This window comes from Cyprinodon variegatus, unplaced genomic scaffold, assembly GCF_000732505.1.
Source record: "Cyprinodon variegatus isolate N-32 unplaced genomic scaffold, C_variegatus-1.0 Scaffold709, whole genome shotgun sequence".
NCBI classification, from domain to species: domain Eukaryota; kingdom Metazoa; phylum Chordata; class Actinopteri; order Cyprinodontiformes; family Cyprinodontidae; genus Cyprinodon; species Cyprinodon variegatus.
The window spans coordinates 138,748-156,943 of NW_015151162.1; the positions used below are offsets into that span (position 1 = coordinate 138,748).

The 18,196-nt window shown below is 36.8% G+C and overlaps 1 protein-coding gene across 1 annotated transcript in view; it reads left to right on the forward strand.

The window, feature by feature from the left end:
* LOC107097607 (brain-specific angiogenesis inhibitor 1-associated protein 2-like protein 1) overlaps positions 1 to 18,196 on the forward strand; it is a 42,975-nt gene that overhangs the window by 23,946 nt on the left and 833 nt on the right. Inside the window, exons 7-13 of the mRNA XM_015394812.1 lie at positions 1,251 to 1,403; positions 1,842 to 1,997; positions 3,210 to 3,327; positions 4,100 to 4,316; positions 10,521 to 10,583; positions 11,842 to 12,049; positions 18,085 to 18,131. Of these exons, the coding sequence (XP_015250298.1) occupies positions 1,251 to 1,403; positions 1,842 to 1,997; positions 3,210 to 3,327; positions 4,100 to 4,316; positions 10,521 to 10,583; positions 11,842 to 12,049; positions 18,085 to 18,131 (962 nt within the window). The remainder of the gene's footprint in view (positions 1 to 1,250; positions 1,404 to 1,841; positions 1,998 to 3,209; positions 3,328 to 4,099; positions 4,317 to 10,520; positions 10,584 to 11,841; positions 12,050 to 18,084; positions 18,132 to 18,196) is intronic.

Below are 18,196 nucleotides of genomic sequence, written 5' to 3' on the forward strand. Positions count from 1 at the left end.
GCCGACCTTTCATCAATCGCTGTCTGTCAGTGAAGATAACGCTGTCCCTCCGGTCATAGGTGCTGTTCTTTCTCCATGTTACCGCTGCTGTTCTTTTCTCTAAATATTACGCTCACAAGAGTCTGTCAATACAGGAAACTGTAAACTAACAATACCTGTTCCCCTGCATGGCAGAGATTAGGATTTTAAGAAAAGAGCCCTGCTGCTTTCATGTAATACACCCTTATTGGGCTTGTGTATGTATCAACAATGAAAAGGTTTTGGTGGCTGGAGACCATGTGCAATGCAAGATAAGAGAGTCCCCCTAAAGGAAACTATGTTTAACCCTTTGATGCAAAACCAGGTTCAAAAGTGACATGACTGTTTTTTTTGTTCTGTATCTGTGCATTGAAATCATTTAATCTGTTGGTATTTCTGAAACCTTTTAACTGTTTTCTTTCCTACATTATTAGCCAACCCAGGTTTTGTATTTTTTTAAAATAAGTTGACACCAATTGTTAAGAAGTGAGCCTCCTTCATTTCCTGTTCCATGGAAGTCTCCTGCTATATTTTGCAATATGTGGACCAGAGGAAGGATGCCCAGAAGAAGAGATCCAGAGGAACCTTTGATAAAACATTGTAGTCCAGTTATGCATTTGAATCAGAGTTGCTTTACTAAAGTTTCTTAGCGTTCATTTTATAAATCTTTACATTTTTCATGTATTACTTTTAATTCTTACTAGACTATTAGAATATAGCTGTTATAGTTTTAGACCCCTTGCTGTAAATATTTAGCAAGGGGTCAATAATGAGACTTTTAACATTTGGAATTAAAATTTTAGATCTACAGTTCTTTGAATTTTTTGGTTAAACTTGACAAGTTTAGCTACACCACTGATACACCACCTGGTTAACGGGCATGTTAACTTTGATTAGTCTTGTATTGGCGTAACAAAAGGACTAAATAAACAATTCTAAAATGGTCACTACTTAAGCTTTTCATTTACTTATTTGATCAGGTTACCTAATTTTGATATTTTATTATAAAAATAATAAGTCCAAAGGCTAAATGTAAATCTGTTTTTCCCATACTTGTATTCTAAAAGAGAGAGCCAAGAAACATAGAAATGATTATGGATGATTTCTGACCCATGTTGTAGATTATAAGGGAAGCTGATGTTTTGTGTATCAAAGGAAGCACTGAACGTTAGTCAAATCATTCCACCTGGCATGCAGATTGAATCTCCTATGTTTTGTTTGCTTGTTATTAGATCCTGGAAGTTCTGACATCTCGACAGACAGAGATGCAGTTGTTCCTCGCAGATGGCTGCAAGGAGGCTCTACTGGAGGAGAAGAGACGCTTCTGTTTTCTTGTTGACAAACACTGCATGCTAACCTATCAGTTTGCCTCTTACCATGACAAGGTAAAATACATGATTCAGGGTCTTTTTTTTGTTTTTTTTTTACATAAACCAGCTAGTTTGACACTACGTTGGTTAGCAGTCATTAGACGCCTTTAAAATCTACTGTTTGCAGGTATGTGTTTTACAGTAGATGTCTGAGAATTAGTTAAAGACACATGGCTTATGGACTCTATTTATTCTATGCCCACTTTTAAAACACTCTAAATTTGATGCACTTCTTTTACTATTTAAATTTGATGTTCAAAAATTTCCTCACTCAGGTATTTAAAAACATAATCTTTATTGTTCTGAGGTAACTGATGCATGATAGAAGGTGCTGAAACAAATCCGCCTAGTGGTATATAATGTTACCATGGGGATGGGAATGGGTACGCTATTCCACTGCTTACTCATGATTTTTTTAAATGATCTTTTATCTTTTGCATGGCTGCTGGGTAGGCCAGAGACATACTGACAACCAAGCTAAGCAGCTGGCAGGACCAGTGCAACGACGCCACCAACATGCCTGACAGCGTTCTGTCCATGATTGACGAACTGCGCAAGCCAGTCACTATTACACCGATGCCTTCCCCCACCCCGTCACGACACAGCATGGTATGAAAGGAGGAACAAGACCACATCAAAGTGTTGAATTCCTGTGTGCAGTCTGAGGAAGAAGTAAAACAATAACTCATTAGTGCAGGATGAGAAAAAAATAATTACACCTCAGTGAGGTGATTGTAGCTTGTGTGGGTGTACATATCAGTGATAGAGCAAGAGATATAAATAGCATTATGTATTGCATAAAACATGAATGACAAAACTTAATAATGGACTTTGCTCAGAGCAAGTTTCTCCAAAACAAGAATAAAAACTTGTTTAAAACGTATGCCGTTTAATTTAATGCAACTCATTTGATTGGATGAATCTTTATACTTGGGATAATTCAAATGAATTAGGAGAAAATAAAGTTTAAAAATTCTCAAATATTCAAAAGTTTCAATGGTAATGAAATTCATTTTGTGGAAATCATTTATTAAAGTTTCATCTTTTATCATAGTAATCTCTTATTTCAGTGTTTACTTATTTTATGTTACTGTAGTTTCTGAAATAATTCAAATTCTGCATATAAACACAGCTGCAACTCAATGACATTGTCTAAGGCAGTGGTTCTTCCTTCTGTCCTACTTTGTGACTTTAAAGGGTTTTACTTTAACTAAATGCACAGAACTATTAAAATGTTTAATGAAATGATGACTGAACTATTTTACAACTTCATATATGTATGGATTAAATTTAAGTTACTGATTAAGGTAGATTAATCATTTACATTTCAAGATGAAGACAATTGAGATGTCTACAATTTTATTTATTTATTTATTTTAATTTGGGGAATTTGGGCTTCCTTACAGTTTAGCTACATATTTGATTAATTTAACTTACTTTAAAGTGTGCATTTAGGGGATATTTTGCATTTCCTATTCACCAGACTTTTTCCCTGAACCTTTTTTTTTTTTTATAAATCTCATAAATTGGGACAATGATCTTGGTATTTGGTAACCAGTGTAAAAGTTATACTGCATGTTCAAATGCCATAACCAGAATGTTAAACAATTATTCATAAAAATATTTAAGATCAATGATAAGTGTTACTTTCTTTACCTGATGTACTTTACTAATGATGTACAGGTGTGTTTTTGATTTGCCTCTTTTTAAAACCAATTTTATGATCAGTGTTTTACTTTTAACAAAGCTGTCTTTTCAATTTATTGTTGAGACAAATTTGCTGAAAGTAAGAATTGTTTGTTTCCCACTTTCCAATACCAGATTGCTCCCCCTGCTCCACCTATGAAATATAAATCCAGCCCTCTGGCTCACATGTTTGACCCCCAGGACAACGGCCCTAACAGTATGACTGCTCCTACTCCTACCAAAGAAAGCATAGGTAATACCACTTAACTTAAAACCGTTTAACATATATCTGTTCTTTGTTTTGTTTTTTTATTCATAGTCCTTATCTTGCTCTGTAGCCCACAGCATGTGTTTTTCAGGGGGAGGTTTATAAGTGCTGCCGACTGCGATTTCAGTTTTTTGTTTTAGAGTGGGGGGTTGGGGGTTCTAGTATGCTTTCTCGTCTTATTTTTCAGTAATGGAAGCCTTTCACTTCAGGTTAAGGTTCCTTTATTAATACACCAATTACTTACTGGGCGATTAAAAATAAGGGACAGAATAACTCCTGTTTTAAACACACTATAAAAGCTAATGCATAGCAGACCACAGAAAAAATGTTCATGAAAAGTTCTGAGAGTACTCAAGCAAAGATGAATTAATTAGAATTACTACATCAGGGTAAGATAAATAAATGAAGATATGCTGCATTGTCCATAAAATGGGCAAAGTATCATATTCCTCAAGTCAATAATAGCTGCAGGGACAAAGCTGTTCTTGGAACATTGTGTTCTGCATTCTAAGACGAAGAATCTTTGTAGGATGCAGAGACTGAACTTTTACTGTTAAAATGATTGCCTGCAGGAAATTGTTTTTTTTTTTGGGGGGGGGTTGGGCACATTTACTATTTAAAGTAGATTCACAGCATCAGAGGATGAACTATGAGTTATTTAATCAATAATAATAATTAGATACCTGCAAAATGTTTGTTTAATAACATTATTATATGCTCTCAATTTCCCACCGGTCACCCTCCTTTTCTCACATAGACCGTGAAAATGGTGAAGACAGTAATCTTGCCAGGTCTGTGTCCGTCGCCACCGGCCTCAACAGCATGGCGAGGAGGCCAAGGGTGCGGACCATCTTCCCCCACAATGCTGGCAACAACAGCACCCTGCTCAGCTTTGATGAGGGGGACATAATCACCCTGCTCATCCCTGACGAGAGGGATGGCTGGATGTACGGGGAAATGGAAAAGAATGGAAAGTGAGTGTTCACTACATTTTGTCCTTTTGGCAGATATGAGTTCCCTAATGGAGTCAGTATAATTTAGAACAGTGTGTTGATTAAAATGGTGTGACTGGACAGGGACACGCTGAACTGTTTTCAACAATTTTAAAGTGTCACTTTTCAGGTTATCTTTAAAGGTCTTTGCACCAGATATGGATACTGAACTTAAAAAAAGACAGAGCATCTCTTTTTAAAAAATACCAACCAATAATCTTTCCTTTCTTGACATTTTCCACTTCCAGCTTTTATATTTAGAGTAGTACCAATTCATAACACATGTAATCTCAAGGCAATTTCCTGATGGTTCAATCAATTCATACAAACTTATGAAGGTAAAAGTGTCTATCATAGGAAACCCAGAAGGTTGCATCGGGCCATTGGTTCGCAGCATTCACTGTTCCTGGATGAGCTTGCATTGCAGCTATCCCTCATTATGAACATGCATGTAGGGACAGTGGAGAGGAAAATTCACCTTTAACAAGAAGCCATCTTTTTTGTGTGAATCAGACACACAAAAACAACAGTCACTTATTAAGAGCTGAACGTAGAACAGAAAATTAATAGCAATGATAAGACAGCAAAACAGATGAGCTCTGAGCCAAGTGGGTAATCGATACAAGGAAAACATGGAGTTTCCACAAGCAGCAGTAGCTCACCTCATGCCCACCCTCCAGGATGGTATCACAGCTAAACCGAGCGCTAGGCAAGATGTAGCTACTATAAAGTAAAACAGAGCGAGAACATTAAAGTAAAAAAAAAGCTGAAATAACAACAGATAATGTAAAACTGGAGAGGAGAAGGGAAAAAACATTCAGAATATGGTTGTGGACTTCCTCCATATTAAGATCAAGGTTTCTTCATTTATAGCTGTGGCAAGATTTGTTTTTCAGTGGTTTAAAACGCATACATACACACATGCTCTGTAAAAACGTCAAAATAACCCAGAATGATTGGCAGATGGGAAAGCTGAAGTGCTTGAAGCTCCACAAGTCAAAAAAAAAAAACAGCAGGGCACAGAAGAGGGAGAGACTTTTAAAATCAAAAGAAATGTTATTAAAAATGTACTGTAGAAATGGAAGAAAAAATGAAAACACGGCTGAAGAAAACATACTGGGCTGGGATTTCCACAAAAGAAATATAAAATCACTGAAAACCCATTCAAATCCTTTGAGAGTGTCTGTGTCATTTCAGCAATACCGGTAGGAATAAAGCTTTTAAAATGTCTTTGTCTACATTTAGGGGCTTAAGGCCTCATTCAGGAGGGAACAAGCTTGAGCTGTTTGTGAAGTTGATAAAATTCATCTTTTAAAATAGAAGAGACTATCCGCTGTATCTGCCTGATGTACAGGGATGCAGCCTAGAGTTGGCACTCTCCAATAAGTCTAGATGACAGTTTAACAATTTGCTGCAGGGAACACTTTTCTTTCAAGGTAGCTTTACTAAATCATGAAACTAAAGAAAAGTTAAAACCAACTCTATAAAAGCACAATAGAATAGTCATTAGGGTTTAGTCAAAGTAAAAAATGGCTGAGTATCCTTCAGCAGAAACGGCACTGATGGGCCTTCTGATAGAAGTTTTACAGTTCCCCTCAAAGTGAAATTTTACATCTTAAATACTCCGAAGGTTTGCCCAGTAATTAAAGGGACTTTGTGCACGTGATTAGCATATGTTTGATTTTACAAGTGTTAAGGTGGAGGTAAAGGCTGATTTATACTTCGAAACTAAGTCGTCTGCGTAGGTGTCGCAGTGAACAAAAAGACGTCCCTGCCACCTTTCCCAAATTTTAAGTGACCGCAGACAGTGCCGCAGACAGGAGGCCTCTGATTGGTCAAATCTACATCCGCTTGCTGGCTTGTTTTGTTTTTATGATTGCAATTGCAGAAAAAAACTCGTGAAGTTGGAGCAGCTAGAAGAGCGAGGTGCACGAGAACCCTGGGACCCTTTTTTTCACCTGGATCCCTGCCCTTTTTCGCTCTCATGTCCCTCCATTGTCGGACAAACTCGCCCCCACTTCCTCACCACCTCGGCCGTATATAGACCCACAGCGTATAGCATAGACCACGCTCAAAATTGAGCATAAATCAAAAATGTCTGCATCAAGCTCACTGCGACACACTGCTGCGGGGAGTATTACCAGCCCTTAAGACTCCTTACTCCATTGCACAAATTTGTTGGTCACCTGGCTGTGCTTGCTTAAAATCTCTTTAAGAAGGCTAACAATAACATAATCATCTACATAATTTTAATGAACCTGATGTTATGTCTGCTCTGACAAGTCTATGTGTATAGAATAAAAGTAGAGGTGACAGTACACAAGCTTGTAGAAGTATGTTTATATTCTGAGAGACTCTTTTCTCTGTGTCCTGTTAGTTAAAAACATTAGAAAATCTAACCACCCAGATTGTCACTTAATATTAACTGTTTAATAGATTAATGGCAGTGTTCCTGGTTAATTCTGTAAAGTTGTTGTAATTTCAATTTACTGTATTTTCCAGACTATAGGTGCACCTCACTATAAGCCACACCCACTAAGTTATATTTTTAAACTGGACATGGATGTGGACTTGAAATTTACTCATATGACCACCTGCCTCATAGATGTGTCAACATAAGCCGCCTCTCACCACCTGTCATCAATGAGGCACTCCTTTTCTTCTTCCACCCTTTTATGAGGAACATGTTCAGATCTAGTGCTAACCTGCATCCCAACTGATTTGGGTAAAAGGAAACTGAGTAAAGCCCAATGATTCACACTGAAAGTCAGAATTTTCCCTGAGTAATCAGATCTGTAACCTTCTTTATATGTTGAAATTACAAGTTGCCAAATCTCTGTTGCCAGTGCAGCTTAATTTTAATACAGTTAAATATTTATGTCAATTGGTCTTATATTTTGTCGCATAATCCGTTTTTTGTTTTTTTTTAGCTTATCAGAGGAGACTACGTTCAGTAAAGACTAACTTATAAACAAGCCTCACAAAAAAGACATTTTTTTTTATCCAGTTGACACCTCTATTGCTTGAAGGGGAATCACATCCAGTCTGTGTGTGGTCTTTAAATGACAGATTGCTTTAATCTTGCTAAACTAATGTAGATTAAAGGTGGTCTGAGAAGGAATCATCCTGAATGAGTCTACTCTCTTAGCTTAATTTCAAGCTGTCGGAGCAAGATCAGACCATTCAGGAGGAATCTTAGTGCCATTTTAACCTCATTTGCCCTCTTGTCTGATTATTATTTCAACCCAGGTTTATTTCCTCAAATGCTTGTTCTATGTTGGTGCTGACTGATCTGGAAGTTTGAAAGAAAAGGGAATAAGGTAAAGCTTGCTTTTAGGGTGGGATGACAGCAGGAGGCATGAGTGAGGCTGAGAAGGGAGTTCAGAACACCACCTGTTTCCCCACACAGAGTATAAACAACAAAAGCTTCTCTCCCTCTTTTCTGTGATGTCTGACGTTTAAACAAAGATTTGTTCTGAATCCCAGCAAAGTGGGCTTGAATTTTAATAATTCATTAGCTTTGATCCCTGGTGCTATCAAGGGAAATTACCTGACAATCCTTTCAGAGTTGCTCTCATATGTGAAGCTGCTGACTTTGTTCTGTTTGCTGTGAAGAGGCATACAGTAACCAAAACGCCCAAAGGCCTAAAAGTTGTTCCTTATTATCTTTATCAGAGCAATGTGTTGTAACGAGATGCATCATACCACACATGAGGTTTGATGGTGATATTTTAATTTTTTTTATGGTTGCTCTTATCCATTCAAAATAAATCAAAGCTTTAAAATGTTTCCTACCAGCTGTTCTGGAAAACCCTAAAACTACTCCGATAGAACAATGTTGCTGATGGACTCAAGAATTTTGAATTTATTATAGAAACTTTGCAGGTGACATGCATACATTTACATAGTTGTACAATCTGTATTATTGATGGACTAGTCATCCTTTTCTCAGTGTTTCCTTTTTCAGTTGCATTTAGACTTGTAGCTCATAGTTCTTATTATTTTATATGCACAATCTAGATTTATATTTAAAAAAACATAAGAGAAAGGCAGGCATGATTGCAAACAAAAGTTTTCTTCAAAGTGGTAATGTGTGACATGTGGAACACCAATAATCTTGCACCAATAATTTATATAGTGCAAATAAAGCAGCGGAAAATCTCTTTGTTAAACAGATCTTTCTGTACATTTTAAACTACTTCTAAAACAGAATTTCATGGACCGTATTTTCAAGTCCATCTCATTTGATTGATGGAATTACTAATACTTAGGATAAATGTGTTGATCATCATGTCTATGCCATGGAAATGTTTGCAGAGAACGATCACAGACTGGCCTAATAAAATGATCTTTTTCATTGATAAAGGACTCCTAAAAAACAAATTTTACATTTAAGAAACTTTATACCCACAAACAAACAAGTGTTTGATAGTCTGGTTTAGGGCTCCAACTAACAATAATTTTGCAATTTGATTAATCTGTTGATTATTTTTCAATTAATCGATTAATCATTTGAAAGCAAAAGGTTCTTTAAAGTAGACTTTTTACGAAATTAAACCAGGTGAAACTCAAGCTTTTCCACTTGAGCAAATTCTGCATATAGCATATTGACAGACAAATGTGTTTGTTTGTTTTTTATCTTAAATGCAAAATGTTTGTGTATTTCTTTACAATCTTGGCATAATTACTGTAAGTGGGTCGCTCTGTCAGCTATAGGCATGTTTTAGAGTCTCTAAGCTTCAGTTAACGATTGATTGATTACGCAATTAGTTGACGATTATTTCAATAATCAATTAATCATGATTGATTGTTTCAGCCCAAAACTGGTTATTGACTGTGGAAGCTATGGGCTGTGATTGTCACATGAACCGTGTTGCGAACTCATCCAATGTCTATGTGTTTTTCATCTATTCAGCCAATATTCTAACTAAAAGCAAAAGGTCTAAATAGCAGGAACTCACTGACTTTTATCAAGATCACCTACTTTTCTTACATAAAGTGAGTTTGCTTTATGCTTTATATATTTGTTATCAGCCTCTAAAATATGATTTAAAACAAACTTTGAATAAATTATATAATGTATTGGGTCTAATTATCTGAGCATTGTCAGTTTTATTGTACTCATTTGTCCAGCATTAACCATTAATTGGAACAGTGAGCTCTTTTCATTGAATTATGTAGTGGCAAATAGTAACAGATGTTTTGGAAGTGAATTTCTTTTCTTTGTTAACACTAGACCGTGAGTAAACATAAGCATTTATTCATGAGTCTGACTCAATTGACACTGAAAGAAAATGTCTGTTCTCCAGACCTCAAACTTAAATATTGACCTTCATCCACAGTTAGGGAGAGGCTCATTTACACACTGATCAAACACAATCTCGCACCATGGTAGCACAATCACAAACACACTTTAACTCTGACTGGCTTTGGGTCACTCATTCAAATACTTGAGTTGGTTCTGAGTTTTGTTTAATCTACACTCAGTTTCAACACTGCCACTTTATGGAGTTAGGTGCATTAATGTTTGGGGCTAAATAGGAGCTCTGATTTATATGCAGGTCCATGTTCTTAGTTCAGTTAAAAGAAAAAAGCTAAACATTAAAATGTTTTAGCTCCAGCTCTCTCTGTCTTTCCATCTGTGTTTACCTACCTGCCTGCTCCAAACTGATTGGATGACAGTGCTGTGGCTGCATTCAGTCTATAAACAGAAAACTGGAAGCACCCTACATCATTGGTATTTTGTCCCCTTTTTTACCCTTGAATGTCCATATTAAGATTTTCAAGCTCAAAGCTCACCATTCTGTCTTATTTTATTTACTTAATTACTTCAGTTGAAAAACTGAGGTTTATTTTGGTTTGTGTGAAGGAAGGAACAAATGGCTGCATAATTTTTCCAGAGGACACAGAAACTAGGCTAAGGAATTAACTCATTAGACCCACAGAGATTAACTCTACTTTCATACAAAGGAGTTTGAATTTTAAAGGTTTATTTTTTTCTCTATTTGAAATGAAACGGTCATATTTCTCTAGATCTTCTAATCTCTGGATATATATATTTTTTAACTGAGGACAATGGAGGAACCTCCTTAACAGTGATTCCGAGTAACATTTAGATGTAAACTGAGATGGGTATGACAAACATTGTTATCACTTTCTGAGTCGCCTTCCTTGTTTCTGTTTCAGGAGGGGCTGGTTCCCTTCGTCTTACTGCCGCGCTCTCACCGAGCAACTCGTGAATAACAACAGGTAAGGGGACTCTGCATTCCAGCTAGCACACATACCGGCAGGTTTCATGTTGCAGCCAGCTGTATTGTTGGCTGCGTTTCCTCTAGTTACTCCTATTGAGGTGATAACCTTTCTAATCCCACGGGCTCTCTCCTGTTGCTCAACTTTTGATTCCTGTTATCTTAAAGTCACATTCTGGGAAAAAGGATAAAAGAGAGCAAGAAAGAAAGTTGGTTTTAAGGAAGCTAATGTCTGACTGACTTGTTAGGCTCAAATTTCTTCTTAGTTAGCCAAACATTAGCGTTACAATATGAAGTTTTGGGTAGACACTTAATGTTGCCACAAAGACTTTGAGTTTCTAACCAACGTATATTTCAACATATTTCTTTTTCAGAATGAACTGTAAACACAACACTCAACTTTAATGAATTTGAAAAGCAGTAATTTAGTACACAACTTATAATCTAGTTGAATTCTGTCATATCCTTGCATCGTCAGAATCATATTTAGTGTGGAAAGTGAAATTTCTGTACATATACCCTCATATTATTTGAATAATTTTTCTTACCGGGTTGCAGAATGTCATGTGTTTATTCTGTAACAATTTTATTTGGATTTTGGCCTTGTTGTGTTGAACTTTTAAATCTTTATCTTGTTGTTTTGGCGGTATACCACTGTGCTGATTGTTTTATATGCTTTGTGCATTTCACCGGTATGAATGTACCATAACCATATTTGAAAGAATAAAAGAGCACGAACCCATACAGTACCCCCTGACCCCACTAGAGGACGTTTCCCACTCTTTGCAGGCCTGTGGACTAGAGCATTGTTGGTTCCTGGGCTGTTCCTGCTTACTGACATTAATATCCCTGCATCTATAGTGGACATTTTAGCTCAGGTTGTTGATAGCAGGCTAGAAATTAATGTTTTAACAGAACAATAATCCCAACAGACATAAATACAGATTTGGGAATTAATATTGAGCTCCAACAATGATCTTCTGGAATTAACCTGACTTTATTCCTATTGGAAATTTTTTGGCTGTGCATAAATGTTTTTTTAATGCCAGGAAATCACCAAATTAGATTAAGTTTCTTATGCAAGATACTAAAGGCCGTATATCCAGCATTACAAGGGCTCCTCCCTATAATGATTGTATAGCTGCACCAGTCACCAGTCATTATTCTGACCTGATCAGTTCAAAGGAAACCTACATATACTTCAACCCCTTGATAATAGAATTCTCCTCTCATCCCCTTCCACTCTTTTTCCTCCATAGTGAGACTGGCGGCCATCACCGCAGCAGAAGTGTAGTCAACCTGCACCATCAGGACTCAGAGACAGACGAAGCGACTATGGTGCTACCACAGACGGACTACTTTGGCGTCAAGAGCAACGCGCTGTCGGCCGCAAGCGTCACTACAAATAACCACCAGCACTCCCCAACACCCTCAGCAGCATCCTCCTTCTCCTCTGATCAGAACATGGTGAGTCAGCTGCAGGAGACTTGGTCATCCTGCCATTTCTTGGACATTTGCACAGGTTTTAAAGGAGTCCTTTCAAATGTCGACTACAAGAGTTTTGAGAATGTTACTGTGTACAGAACAATCTAATCTGCTGTGTTCTGACAAAGCTTTCTCCTGTTCTGGCCCAGTTGGCTTTGTAAAGTTTATGTCTCACTTGATATCCTCAGCACCGTGACTACAGTACCCTCAGCTGTACAGCCTTATCTTGACTGCTGATGAAGGTACATGTGTGTGTAGGTGGTGTCAGATGAGCTTTATGTGTCTGTCCAGGAAACCTGAACACAACATATTCTCAGTGTAGCATGACCATACACAGTCAGTTATTGGGATTCAGTTTGTTGCATACTGTATAGATACACTGTAACCCTGCAAATAGTGGATAATATCTATTTTTCTTTTTCTGTTTTTTTAATATTCTCACTTTATTTGTGTGATAAGACAACTTAACTGCTCCTACTGTAGGTGTTAAACAATAAGAGGATAGAATCCAAATATATTTTGTCATACTTCAAGAAGTTCTCACCTTCTCTTTACAATAACACACAAGATGTGCAATACATATATAAAAAAAAAAAAAAACTCCCACTTTCCTTAAATTGCATTAGTGTTGTGACTCATGTCAGTCTGTCATACTTATTGTCATTGTGGTCATCAGTCTAGATTATTTACCAACAGTGCATTGCAAATTGATAATGCACCTGGAATTATTATTTTTGTCACATTACAACAACAAATACTATAAGTGATTTGGGGGAATTTCATGTTAGTAGACTAAGGCAAAGCATCTTCTTATGAAACAAAACAAAAACTTCAAATTCACATATAAATCATGAAGAAAAGCATTCCCTCAGACTGAGGCTGCCACTACCATGCATCAATATGGAAATTACATGATCATACATTGTTCATAAGCGAAAAACTTTCGTTTTTTTTAGAATCATCAGATTAGAGTACTTCCATCCATGTTTTCCTTGTGTCCACTTGATGCCTTGATGGAGAAAGAGCTTTGGGCTTATTAAGGCGGTCTTTTTGCCACTTTTCCATTAAGGCTAGATCTACAGACATCTTACTTCGTGACAGCTTCTCCTATCTGACCTGCGGGTCTTTTCAGTTCTTCCAGAATCTTCAGTTTAGGTTTCCCTAAAAAAAATAAAATAAAAACCAACAGGGAGCATGCTGCCTCTATTTTAAACAATTTCCTTAAAATTCCTGTGTTTCATCAGTTCAAAAACTGAAAGAAGATTTACACTTTACATAAGTTGATTTACAAAATATTAAAGATTAATATTAATATATTATTTTCTAAAATAATTCAAATATGTTTTTCTAATAACATTTATTTAAAATACTGGAAACATCAGTGTCTCTTTCACAGCCATTTCCATTTCCATCACCTCCGTACAAATGACCTTTTATTTGCATGCAATGCAAAGTCTCAGGCAAAGCTGCGGTTTCTCGCTGCAGAAGCTTTATAGTTTTCATCAGCCGGATGAATGTAAATGTGTTTGCGGTACGGCGCTCCCAAATGACTTTTTATGATGTTTTACAAGCATGACATGGCATCATACAGACTGTTCAGACTACCTGTGGGACACTTTGTTTTTACATTCTGTGTCAATTACTCTATGCCTATAGAAGGCTCAGAAATGTGTAATATAAAACTTTTGATCATTATTTACTAGTCATCTGATTCACTGCTATAGACAGACCTGCTGCAACGGGGACCAATGTTTTCAGAGCAGGTTCATTGGTCTATATCCGGCCCACGTATTTCTATCACTGGCTAGGATTTGTTTTGCACTTCCACTCAGATGAATCTGATACCCCTCTTCCATCTCTCTCCTTGTTCCTCTTTCAGTTTTTCTCACAGTCCTTTCAACATCTGACTCACTTGTTCATTCATCTTCATACTTCCATCCCTATTCAATCATAAACCTCACGCACACTGATTGCAGAACAGACTCGTGTGGGAAAAGATCCCTTACAGTTGATTAGATTATAAAACCCTAGTTTATGTTCCTCGTTCTCCTAGTGGGTGGCTGTTAAGTAGGTTGAAAACTAAATAAAGTTTCATCACTTTTATAAAGTATTGTTACTTTCAAACAATTCCGAATGTTTACATGTTTTTAACACCTGTAGGTGTTAAATAGCTTATTTTCTCTTAGTCAATAGACCAGTGTTTATTTCTACTGGGACAATAGATGAAAAACAGCCTCTTGGCTAATTCTGGTGCATTTGCAGCAATGCTAATTAATGCACACTGTCCCTGTTAACTAAATGAATAAAGATAAATTACTGAGGCATTAGAGGTGGAGAAGGTTTTTGTATATTTTTTATATGCCATAAAACATAAAACTGATTAAAAGCTGTATCAGTCGCTTTTTTTTTTTACCTGATGATGCAGTTAATCCAGATGTGGTGAGAAGGGTGATAGGCCCAAGCAAAGTAGGTGTGGGGGTGGGGAGGTGGGGTTACCCTGGAATGCTCTTTCACCATGACAGAAAAATGCGCCCTCACTGGTTTTCATGTTTAGTGTGAAGGCAAAGATAACATCTAACAGGAATCAATAAACGGAGAGAGAAAGAGAAGTCCAGGCTAAGAAGGGAGAAAACTAGATGCAGATATTTGATAGTTAAACTAGAGAAATCGATGGAAACAAGCCTTTCTCTTCTACCTGCTAATAATAGATCTTCCATTATCTAGAGAAGAAATGCTAAAATAGATTCCAGTGTCTAGAATTCAGATTTTCTCTAGATGTAGTGGATGAAAAATTGGGTTCAATAAATCTAGAGCAGCTGATGAACAATCACAATCCTCAGCATAAAAATAAAAAAACACACTAATACTAACCTAAACAACCAGAGAACAAACTCTCTATTCACTCCTGCCATCTTGTGGACACTCATAGGTACTGCAGACTGGAAAGTTCTTGAAATAAAAAGCATTTTTTTAAGGGGAAAAGAGTGTTGATTTCACTTGCAGGTTATAGTTTCAAAATATTTTTTGTAGAGAATTTTTTTTTTTTTTAAGTGACATTTTTTCTACTGAATTGACAAACTAAACTTATCGGAGTATAATGTTTGCTATGAGCTGAAACAAAAACACTAACAATTGTACAGTTTCCAGAAGGGAAACTTTTTGTTTAGCAGGATATCGGCTCAGTCATCCAGATGACAAAAACATGGAAAATTAAAACACTCTAGACTCGGAAAAAAGATAATATTTTTCTCAAAGAGAAAAAACATGTTTGTTTTTTGTTTGTTGGTTTTTTTAACTGGGGGCCCTGCCTCAGGAAAAAACAACAATCATCTTTCCACTTCAGATTTATCATTGACCAGACGAAACAGCTGGTCGGCTAACCTTGAACCTGCCTACACACTGTAAGAATAAATAACGTCATTTGTGTAGGCTGGAAAATAGAATGTAGTAGAAACAAGCAACATTTTATTTTCAGCAAACTTACAATGGTAATCACAAATGATGTAGGTGTTTTGGAGAGTCTGCTAAATATTAACATCTTTCTATCCCTTCTGATGGCTTCATTTATGGTTTTATTCTAACCTGAAAATTATGATGATTTGGTTTCCCTTTTCTCTCTACACAAGTGCGTCACTGAGGCCAGCTAATAGAAATAAATACATGTTTTTAATAAAACAACCAAATGACTTGCTAAAACTGTAAAGGTTGTTTTTCCTGCTAATACCTTAAACTCTGACATGCTGACATCTTCTGTTAACTCCTCCTGTTCATGCAGACTGGCATAAATCCCAATTTATGACGGCTTGCGTGGCCCATTGTGGAACAGAGTTGAATTTCCAGAAGCTCCAGGTTACATGTGTCTCCTGATGACGCAAGTAAACGTGTTTTTGCACGCCAGTATCAAACCCATTCATGCATTATTCCATTCCTCTATAGTCCATGATTGTGTTTGCAATTAGAAACGTGTACAAGTAAAACCAAAGTTAATGACATCAGAGGTTTAGCAGTAAAGAAAGGTCTTCATAATCCACATAGATCTCCATGCTTTAAAAGCTCAACATCCCAGGTGTTCATTCGTATTTTAGGTAATAGTCCAACACAAAGTAGCACATAATAGTCACATAGAAAGAAAGTGATGCATGGTGTTAAAATGTTCAAATAAAAATCAGAAAAGTAGGGTATTTATTTGTGTTTCACTTCCCAATTTAATGTGCTTTAGAACTTCATTTTATCTCTCTATTGGGTGTTTACCTCTATTGTTCCTTTAGTTCTGTCAGATTGAACATCTCTGAATGCAATTTTTTATGTTTTGCAACTGATTGAGTTGACCTGGACTTGGATTGGGCCACTTTATTGCCTTATATTTATTTTTGATGTAAAGTTATATCTTAGCTCTGGTTGAATATTTAAGGCTGTTAAATTCTGCCTCTGCTTCCGATCTTTTTCAACTTCTAACAGATTTCCTTTCTGGATTTCTCTTTATTTTGCTTCATTCATATTTGACCAGTTTCTGTATTCATAATGACGCTGGCCACACTATGTGGCTTAAACCATTCCTTCACAATGAGATGGTTTGTAGTGTTAGTTTTCCACCAACTAAAGCTGTTTGCATAATGCTGTTTGAACACTAATGTTCACAAACTAACCTCTGAGGCTTTCCAGAATGTCTCTACTCATGATAGCTCTATGTTGCAGTATCTCTGTGTTCATTTGGGCAAGACAGACAGCTCTTTGAGGATTATGTTCTCAGATTTCTCGAGTGTCAAATGTAATTTAGTCCCTGGATGCATCAAAGATGGACAAGAAGCTTCTGTAAGTACAGGGAGACGGTGAACCGCTTTGTTGCATGGTTTGGAAACAATGATCTGATCCTGAATGTGAACAAAAAAAGGGAGATGATTGTTGATTTAAAAACAAACAGGAACAAGTTAAATCCTTTTTACATCATGGGAAAAAAAGAGGGGGCGGTGGAGGACTATAAATACCTCTTTGTTCACCTGGACAACAGACGATACTGGAGATCTCACTACCAGCAGGGACAGAGCAGATTGTACTTCCAGAGTTTAGGTCGTTTGGTATTTGCAGCAAGATGCTGCAAATCTCATTGAAGTCTGTTTATGGAGAGTGTTGTCACTTCTGACATCTTCTGGTGGGGTAATGACATCAAGCTGATAAGGAAGGCCGCTAAACCTGGAGGGGATTTTAACAAAGAAGAGTTCTTCATACAATGAAGACTATTATGGAAAAACTGTGAACATAACCTTAGTTAAACTGTTATACAACATAGTGTCTTCTGTCAGAGGCCTGTCTAGACCTTCTGTAACACAGGAGATCCTTCCTGCCTGCAGTCATCAGCATCTACAAACAACTGTTAAAGAAACTCTTAAGTTAAATAATTTGTTTTCTTTTTAGGATCAATACAGTATTTTTGAACTCGATTGAATTCTTACGAATAGTTGCTTTTATCCTTAGGTTAGATTCCAAACTTTTTAGTTTAAATTATAGTAATTAATATATTGATCCACACTTTTTCATATTTTCATTTGAATTTCAAGTCATTTTATCATTTTCCCCGTCATCATTATGTTGCTCAGCATAAAATCTTTAAAAAAAACTCTGAAGCTTGAGGCTGTAATGTGATAAGAAGTTGGGAGGTTGTAGGTAGAAATACTTTTGCAGTGCACTGTTAAAACTTAACTAGTTACCGGAAACATTCGCATGGCTCATCTTGTAACAGACTTGAATTTCTCGAAGTTCCAGGTTCCTCATGATTGCTTGTGACGTAGTCATTTTTTTTTTCTTTGCACGCTGGTGTCAAACTCATTCATCCATTGTTCTGACCTGCTCAGTCTCTCTCAATGTTTTGTATTGTAAACTTACAAACGTTTGATCAGCAGTTATGGGTTGACCTGTGGATTTGTACCGTTTTTCATGGTTTTGTGACTCACTGTAACATTTTACATCAGCCTTGCCTGTAATGCAGATCTGACGAGTATTTTTTTTTTTTTTCCCCACAGGCTGCACAGTCCAACGGCACCTCGAGACCTCCGCCTGCTTTCCTCGCGTAGGTTATCTACTATCAACATTTTGGCTTTTGTTACACTCAGACATGTGTTCATCACGCTTCTT